This window comes from Dicentrarchus labrax, unplaced genomic scaffold (genome assembly GCF_905237075.1).
Source record: "Dicentrarchus labrax unplaced genomic scaffold, dlabrax2021, whole genome shotgun sequence".
In the NCBI taxonomy this organism is placed as follows: Eukaryota; Metazoa; Chordata; class Actinopteri; family Moronidae; genus Dicentrarchus; species Dicentrarchus labrax.
Window position 1 is genome coordinate 18,330,099 of NW_026136709.1, and position 9,934 is coordinate 18,340,032.

The 9,934-nt window shown below is 39.5% G+C and overlaps 1 protein-coding gene across 1 annotated transcript; it reads left to right on the top strand.

Annotated features, from left to right (window-relative positions):
* The first annotated feature begins 288 nt into the window (after nt 1–288).
* LOC127369633 (ADP-ribosyl cyclase/cyclic ADP-ribose hydrolase 1) lies at nt 289–8,101 on the top strand. The gene is made up of 8 exons (XM_051411188.1): nt 289–544; nt 1,570–1,696; nt 1,799–1,934; nt 3,148–3,230; nt 6,526–6,599; nt 7,275–7,361; nt 7,477–7,560; nt 7,653–8,101. The coding sequence occupies exons 1-8, from the start codon at nt 366–368 to the stop codon at nt 7,708–7,710; spliced, it is 828 nt and encodes a 275-aa protein (XP_051267148.1). The 5' UTR covers nt 289–365; the 3' UTR covers nt 7,711–8,101.
* Nucleotides 8,102–9,934: the final 1,833 nt, after the last annotated feature.

Sequence of the window (9,934 nt, forward strand, 5' to 3'; positions counted from 1 at the left end):
ATTGATGCTAAAGTTCTTAAACAGAGTATTTTTTACACTGTAGTGATATTCATTTTAGAAGTAAAATATCTGAGTTCTTCTTCTTACACCTCTGGTTAATACCCAAGTACAAGTGTCACTTCCCGCCACTGCTGAACGGTCTTGTTGTGATCCTCGGACCACAGTTTGGGCAGCTCCACGGTGACAGATAAGATTCCTGATTGGACCAGACCTTAAATGGCCACGAGCCAGCGCACGTAAGCACGCACACGCGCCGTGATTGCGCTCCTCCATAAATAGAGGTCGGAGAGCGAGCGCCGTCTCAGTGACAGCAGTTTGACGGCCAAACTTTCCGGTGACATTTTAAATCTGTGAGGTTATTTTAAATGGAGCAGGGAGAGCCTCGACTTCGGAAGAAGAGTTGGAGGAGACGCTACATTTGTATTGGTGTCCTCGGCGTCCTGGTTCTCATTGTTGTCATCGCCGTTGTGGTGGGACTGGTACTCCGTAACAATACACAGCAACTTAAAGGAACATTTATTGACAGGTGTAAGAAGTTCAACGTGTAAGTCTTTTTATTTTTAAACCGTCTGTGTAAAAGAATATAAAATGAGTCTCAGCCGACGATAAGCTGCTTCTTCACACAACTTGGAGAGTGAAAATAATTCAATTTAGAATAGAATTTAAGATATGTTGAGTATAGGTCGCAGTAAGTTAGCATTTATCCTCAGTACAGCCAGCAAAAACAAATGCAGTCTAATAATAGTGTGAGAACACAATGTGCCATTTTTGGGTTTTTCTCTAATAATAAGAAATAATAATAATGAAAAAAAATAAAAAATAATAATCAGTTTATAACTTACCCACATCAATAATAACCTTATATCAAACATGTTACATGATTATAAAAAGACAAAAAAATCTAGAAATGCATGGCAAACATAGCATATTTTCAATATTTTAGAGAGCCCCCCCCAAGATTTCACAAATCATGTTTCCAGGGGAGCTCATGTGCTTTATATTAGAAAACAATCCTTTTAGCTAAGTGCACCTAATAAACTGGTAACAGAGTGACTGTTAACACACACGCTCTATGGAACAGACTGAAATTCAGAAGTTGTGATTTCATGAATGGGATATAGCGTGCATGCATGCTGCTACGCTTTAGCAATATCAGTGTGATTCATCAGGGATTGTATTGATAAAGTGGGAGTGTAATAACAAGTGGGCCACCCAGAAAGAGTGAAAACCTGTAAGTACATTCAGTGTTAAAGTTTGAGTCAGTTTGGCACTCCAGTTAATGATTAAGTGGCTGGCCTCCTTTCTGCACTTTCTGCAAGTTTGCACATTGTTAGTGTCTATCCATTCTACTTACACTGTAATGACAGTGCTGTTTTCTGTATTATTTATTGTATCTATATTGACTGGACATACAGTGTAGGGTGTTTTTCAACCATGACACGGTTTCTTTTTAATGAAAACTGTGATCATAACTGCTAACAAATCTGGTCCTACACTTAAGCTTTTCCCATCAGAATGAGTCGGATCCATATTCCTGAGACTAAGCAGTACTGTTGTCTATTTTTTCAGATCCGACTGTCAAAAGGTCTGGGATGCATTCGAACAAGCCTATGTAGGGCGGGACCCTTGTGAAGTTCCCATGGAAGCCTATGATCCTTTCATTGCCGCAGCGCCCTTCGAACCTGCATGCAACAGAGTAAACACCACCCATCACAAGACTTTCTGTGAGCACATTATCCACTCATGGCTTCTTTTATAATGCGAAATAATACATTTGACAATATGATGTTTGGGTTAGATGATGTTCTGGAGCAAAACGAAGGATGTGGTCCATGAGTTCACTGCGAAGAGTGATTGTTTTGTCACCCTGGAGGACACTGTGTTGGGAGCTGTGGCAGATGGTCTGACCTGGTGTGGAAAGAAGGGCAGCAGTGGTAAGACTCTACCTAATTATGAGGTTATCTATTTCCTGGAGAGTTAAGTTAATTGTTGTAGAAAAATTGATTAAAGGGACACAAAAAGAATTTAAAAGCATGTTTTAAATTATCTGTGGCAACAACTTCATCTCTTTTTTTAAACCTGTTATTAAGACCTTACAGGCCCTTTGTGTGTGTGTGTGTGTGTGTGTGTGTGTGTGTGTGTGTGTGTGTGCCTCTTTAGACATGTGAGGGAATAAGAACCAATATCATAATAGCTGATGTCAAATGCCAGAGGTGTTATTTCAATATCTGAAGTTACTTTTACATAAAGCGTGTCAAGTCACGTCAAAGAGGCAATTATCAACAGATCCCAGACTGGCTCATGGAAGGAAAAAGGTCAAACAAAATTGGCACGTATGGAAGGTACAATGCAATTTGATCTTGCTGGGATTGTAAGCACCCACGCCTCTGCAGTAATTCTACACAATACCTTATCTCGAGAATTATCATCATTGTCCAGGAGCTACCTTTGCTTGCTAAATACCATTAGGCCACAGAAAATGGGACTCAAGATTAAACAAGAGTCCTCTCTCCCTGCCAAACATCTTTTCAACCTCCTTCATTCCTTTAAAAGACTAAAAGGTATTGAAACACTCAGGTTCTTTGACAGCAAATATCCGGAGGCTCTTCTTAAAGTAATAGTTTGACACTTTGGGAAATAGACATTCGCTTTCATGCAGAGAGTTGGATGAGAAGATCGATGTACTCCCCTGTCTTAACCAGCAGCTGGTTAGCTTAGCTTTTAATTGAACCCATATGATGTGTTTATTAGCGATAGAGGTGCTGGTATGGAAATTTAGTTACCTTTGCTGTAACCAGGCTAGCTATTTCCCTCTGTTTCCAGTCTGTGCTCTAAGCTAACCACCTGCAGGCTGTAGCGTTTCATTTATTAAACAGACATGGGAGTGGCGTAGATCAGCTCATCTAATTCTCTGTAACAAAGTGAGTAAGTGCATTTCCCAAAAATGTTGAACTCTTCCTTTAACTCCCAAAACATCAGAGGTGTTATTATTCTCATCCATAAGGTAATGTCATTGTATCTATTTTTACCACTTATTTTCTGTCTCACTTTGGGTTTGTGATGTCCTGAGATTATTGTTTTGCTTCATGTGAGCAGCTCACCGGAGCAAATACTTATCAACACTGAAATGTGTGTGTGTCGTTCTAGAAACATTCACTACCGACTGCCCAGGATGGGTGGACTGTGTGAACAACCCTGTTCGCTCATTTTGGAAAAGAGTCTCAGCTGCTGTAAGTGAAAAACTAGAATTCACTAGTTTTGCCAAAAATACAACAGTCCTGGGATCAAGCAGTGGTTAAAATAACAAATATGTGGAGCATAAGGTCTCTCCTGAAATCTCTCCTGAATATTACTGATTATGATGGAGAAGAGGAGAAGAAAGGTCACTCGGCCGGGTTCTTCATCAATGAGGCTTTGTGCTGGTCTCCATGGAGCCACATTGCGTAGCTCTCTCCTGAGCGAGCAGTGGCAACCCACACATTCAGAGGGGAGCCCCGGTTTGGTTTGGCTGGGAGCAGATGCAGAAACACAAGATGAGCAGAATAAAGCAAACCATAAAAGCATGTAAAGTAAAACAAAAGGAAGGAAGAAAATTGACACAGGATAAAAAATAAAAAAGATAAAAGTTAAAATAACAGACAGATTCACAGTACAGCAGCTATAGTCGGTGTGATAGGTTGACAAATCTAACCTTACATCACCTTAAAAGGTTTGAAGACTTTTATTTTATTTTCTCCTCAGCAAGCTGTGCAGCAGCTTAAAGTGGCTATAACTAATATTTTTACCATAGCGACAATGTGAAAGGAGTCGGGAATCTCAGAACACACACTTGTTTGAGGGGGAGAAGGTGGTTGTCACGGTTTTGGTTTCGATCAGCAAAACATCATAGCAACCTGCTTGGACTTTTTGGTTGGCACAATTTAGACTTGGCACCGCCAGAAGTACCCTGAAACTAGATTACAAATGAATGCACATTTCATATCTGTCAAACAGCTGCGTGCAGGGGCGCTGTATGGGAAGTTAGGACAATTCCAAGGGCCCATGACTGACAGGGGCCCCAAAAAATAGGTAAAAACTAATATAAAATTATTAAACCATCATCATTATAGTATCAGTATATGTGTTTCAAATATAATAATACATAAATTATCTTTTTGTTTTTACTTGTTTTTGGCAGTAAAAGTTAAATATCCCCATTGACCAAAAAGTAAACATCCATATTGACCGACCACCCCCCTGTATCTGCATGAAATGGATTGGTCCTGCCTTAGCGCACTTCATCAGTGACGGGGATTAGTTGCGGTCAGTAGAACTACAGTGATCAAAATGTTAACTAGTAAATCAAAATCTGCTTTTCAAAAAAGGAAAGAGAGAAAAGAGAGAGAGAGGAAAGACAAAGGAAAGGATGTCAATCTGTAACCCAGTGTTTCACCAAGAAAGGAGCCTATAGTCTGTGAGTGCTATTAACCTGTTGGCTTAATGTCCATAGGGAAATAAGATAGCCAGCTACAGACTAGTGTTTGCCTACATTTAATCACCATTTAATCAGTTCAGGGAAACGTTTAGCAACATATTCATATTAAATCATTGTCCCTGCCCCTTTTAGCAGACTTAACAACAGACGAGTCAGCAGCACCCCTGTCTCCCCATCATTGTACCCCTCCCTGTCCCAGTGAAGAAGGTGAGCAACATTGTGTTCAATGACAGGCCAGTTAGCATCATTGCAGGGAGTCTGTGGGGATTTCTGTCTCTCTTGCTCTTTTTACCATTACAAAAAAGAAAATGAAATATTTATTAATGACAGAAATTCAAACACATTAATAACAATCATTTTCTCACATAATGCTCATTATGAAATAAAATAAAAAAACAACAACCTACTGTCAGCACTGAATGCTGGACAATAATAATTAATAATAATAATTAATTTCGTTAAAAGAATTTTCCATTTTGAAATTTTACAATAAAAATACATTGAGACTGTAAAAGATGGCCTTTAGCACATTGTTTATGGTTGCTTTTAATCTTGCATCAAATAGTGAACTGCATAGTGTATGCAGTACTGTATGCATGCATGTACAAATCACCAGCAGTAAATATTGTGCTAGTACTAGTATTGAACTACAAGAAGCAAGACAGTTGCAAGCCTTTAATTAGAGTTATGTAAAGCTTTTGATGGGACAGTTAGGTCCTAGAGATGTGGTGACAACAGCTGCGCAGAGGGGGCCCAATTTGATATTTTTGTCATGGGGCCCAAAATTCCTGGCGGCGGCCCTGGCTGCGTGATCTGTTATTTCCACCAAATAAGAAGTGAGGCATTATCTGACGGTTGTCACACAGTCACACAACTCTCCAGTCACAGGAATAATCTTCTTGAATGTTGCTTGCTAGTTTCACACAGACGTGGTTAATGACAGGAAAATATAAAAAATATTATTTTAATTGAAGTCTGTACCGGATTAGATTAAGGGTTTACCTCGCCTGACCTCCGCAGCTCTCTGTAGGATGAATGACAGCCTTATCTTATGGTTAATTTTCTACAGCTATCTGTAGATACAGTTGCACCGTTATTGTGCATAGACACTTGGTTAGTACCTGCACTGTTCTTACCTCACCGTGGGTAAATCATTATCCCGACACATGAGCTTTGTTATCGAGCTGTGTTGATTTCGCTTTCGTGACCAGATTACATAAAAAGGAGAGATGAAGGACTTTAATCTGAAATACAACAGGTTGCAGGTCTCTGGCCAACAATCTGTGTCTGACCTTAGGTCCCAGAATACCGGGGGCAACAAAAAAGACTATTGTCATTTTAATAAGGTAGTCTGGCAATAATTCACCTCTATGTAGCATGGCTTACTACGAGCTGAACATGCATTTTAAATGTCAATATTGTAAAGATCAAGTTAATTTAATCATGAAAAGTCAAAATCGTGATTGCAATTAACATTCGATTCATTGTGCAGCCTTAAAAGGCAGCAGGGCCGCTATGTCATTCTATGTTCAGTAGAAAGTGCTCTCACCCCCTTGTAGCACTTTGTGTATAGTACCTTTCTATAGTCGTGGTACTGCACATAGAAAAGGTCTGTTTTTATATATACTATATCTACCTCCGTTTCTTCTCCCCTACAATCGTTTTTTTATTTGCCCCTAAAAAACTGGAAGAAACCACAGAACTGGTTTTAACAACTGAACAATGAATGAATTTCATTAAAGCTTGTCAGATCGATGGTTTCTTCAAAGAATGAAGTGTCTGAATATGGCATGTTATGTGTCATTTGGCAGTTTGGTAACATCGGCTGGGGAGTACAGAATTTGTAGGTGGGGTGGGTGCCCTTTTTTTTCTTGAACCCCCCTGCTCCCCAAAATGTCAGTGCACGTCCCTGTTGGTTAAAGCATTCATTCTGAGAATACTGTAGTCCCACAAAGTTATAGAAAGATATACTTAAAAAATATATACAGGAAATAATGTAAATTAAATCTTGAAGTGAGACTGTAGTCTAAAGTGCAATTTCTTGTCTTTAGTTTGCAGATGCTGCCTGTGGCAATGTCACAGCAATGCTAAATGGATCCATCACAACCCCATTCAGTTCTCAAAGGTAAGTTGCACTTGTTGCAGAAATATCCCTTTTCTGATGTTATTTCATGCAACCAAACAGATCACACACCACAGAAGCTAAAGACATACTAATAGTTTCAGGTATGGCTTCATAATATTCATAGTATCTGATCTTTTACTAAGTGAGTGAGTGAACAACAATCTTGTATCAAATCAGCCTTAAGTCATGTTTCTCATGTTAGACGTGTACAGATTTTTGGGGGATTCAGCTCTCTGACCAACTTCCCTTTGAAATTATGTGAGTGGAAAAAAATATTAAGGTGCTCTTAAGCAAGAAAATAATTGTCTGAACTTACCACACATCTTTTAATTAGCACCTAATGAGCAGTTTACAGCAGAGGTTTGTGCACTGCAGAATTCAAACATGGACAAACTGAAATGAAACGTGCAGTGTTAGTTAAGACTGTATGTGGTGATTTTACCTCAAGTAATTTAGTCTGTGAATAAAATAAAAGGTCATATTATGAGAATAAGGTATAAGAAACATCTCTGTAGAAAAGGCCCCAAAGTTGGGACATATTATGTTTAGTGTGTGAGTTTGTGTTCTTTTATATCAAGTTATATCACATCCTGTTATATTATTTTATATATTTTACTTTAGGTTTGTACATGTCACAACTTGTGAACTTTAGAACTTTATTTTTTCGGTTGTCAGTATTTTTGGGAGCATCGAGTTGAAGAGGTTCAACTCCACCAGGATGGAAAGCCTGAATGTTGTAATGGTCACACAGAAGAACCCTGTGTAAGATTTTCTCCTTATGCACATGATATCTGCAACATTATTCATTTTGAATGTGATTAGTTCATTAATGATCTGTACGTTCCTCCTAAATTCATGTTTTCTGCCTCCTCTTCAGGGCAAACTGCACAAATGCATCTCTAAAGATGTTAAAGGCAGAGCTGGACAATGGAATTCAATATTACTGCAAGGAGGTGTCTGAGTGAGTACAGCGTGTTTGTATGAGAGGATGTGACCACATGTTTCTGTCCTCACGCGGTCTGTTGACTGCCTGTCCTCTGTCTGTCTCTGCAGAGCTCAGCTCAAGGAGTGCAGCAACAATCCACAGATAACCTGTGGAGCCTGTTGGTGAAGATGTGTGAACTAAACAAGACTAACAATAACATGCTATAAAATATATTTTTATAGAGTTCAGTACTGTCTTTGTTAATGAACTAATGTTTTGTTATACTGCACATTGGAAATTGTAATTGTTCTTGTAACTGTGGGCCAGTTTGACTTTTTTATATAAATGTCATTGATACATTTTTACAATATGACAATGCACCTTTGTATCTTTAATTGAAAAAGTTTTTGGGTGTGATGGGGCAGCTTTTTATCAAATGTTAAAGAGTTGAGGCAATTGTCATGTACTGTAGAGTGAAATATATGTGCTGCTTTCTAATCACATTCAATTGACAATCTCATTCCTACCTTGTGGGAGAATTTTATTTTTATTTTTGAAATAAAAGGTTCAACTATGAGGTGAAGTGGTCTTTGGGTTGTTAAACCTTTGACCTCAAATCAAGGAAAATGTTTGTGGGGGGGGGGGGCTTGACACTGTCACAATAACTGTTCCTGTTCGCCAAGGTTACCGCAAGGGCAGGACCCTGCTGGTTTTGGGGGGCCATGGGAGAACCTCAAAACAGTGAAATAGTAAAACAGCATAGGAGTGATCATATATGGTGCACATAAGAAACAAAGGTCATACAGAGGTCAGAGGGTGCCTTGACAGAGAGACTGCGTGTGTGTGTGTGTGTGTGTGTGTGTGTGTGTGTGTGTGTGTGTGTGTGTGTGTGTGTGTGTGTGTGTGGGAGCAGGGGGGGTGAGGTTAATAAGATTATAAAAGGTACCAGAGCTGCCCTTTCAGTGGTAGAGGTACAGAGGTCATGGCAGCAAGACTCACTCTTCAAGAGGTCCTTGATCAGAGTGTGTCAGAGCAACAAGAAGATAACATAGAGGAAAACTCTGATTACAGCCAATTTGATGAAGATGCCTCTAAGGGAGAGGAGCAGGCAGCAAGAGAGATGTTTATGACGAAAAACAATGCCATCTGTTGGTCAAGTTTCAGGCAGGATGGCAGCGGAAAATGTCATTCGAATGACTCAAGGACCCACAAGATTGGCCATCTCTTATGCATCACTATTAATAAAATATATTTAAATCATTGTGGCTGTTACGTTTTCATGTCTTAGGTAAAACAGGACATGACATAGTGTGGTATAGCTGTTTTTTTCTCCAAAACGAGTGGTCTAGAACCTAAAAGATACACTCATGCTATCTAAAATCCTAAATTAAGGATTAATAATGAATGTATTAATGTAAAATAGGCTATTTACATATTCTAAATGGATCTGTAGTTCAGAATATGGTATAGACACTTTTTATGAGGACGACCATACTGTGAAGCCATTGGATATGAACAGTTTGTAAGGGTTAATAAAGTATAATACTTTGATGGTTACTCCATGACCTTACAGCTCTGAATGTATTGCAGCAACAAGCCACACAGTCAGTGTGAGATAACACCCAATGGAATTCCCCAAACCTTTTGGACGTTTAATGGAGATTAATTACAGTTAAATTACCGGGATTTTGGGGGAAATGCGGATTATATTATTAGTGTAGGTTTTAAAGATACTTTTATGTGAACATTTGGTGTTGGCAGTGACTAGTTTGAACAGTTTCACACTGCTTTAATAAAAATATAACGTGATCTTGGCACCAGTATGTTTACTATTCAATTCAATTTTCAATTCAATTTTATTTGTATAGCGCCAATTCATAACAGAAGTTATCTCAGGACACTTTTCAAATAGAGCAGGTCTAGACCGAACTCTTTAACATTAATTACAGAGACCCAACAGTACCACCATGAGCAAGCACTTGGCGACAAGGGCAAGGAAAAACTGCCTGTTAAAAGGCAGAAACCTAGGACAGATCCTCCGGCTCTAGGTGGGTGGTCGTCTGTCTCGACCAGTTGGGGTGAGAGAGAGAGAGAGAGAGAGAGAGAGAGAGGCAGAGAGAGAGAGAGCGAGAGGGAGAGGCAGAGAGAGCGAGAGACAGACAGACAGACAGGTGCACAGCAACAACAGTATTGGCAATGGCAGTCAAGCAGGACCATGGCAGGAGGCTCCACCAGGATCCATGAGAACCTGCGAGACGAGAAAGCACAAGAACTCCGGGGAAGAAGTGGAGTTAGTAACATGCATTAATGGGACATGAATGAGTGCATAAAGAGAGAGGAAGGGAGGAGCTCAGTGCACCATGGGAAATCCCCCGATAGTCTAGGCCTATAGCAGCATAACTAAGGGATG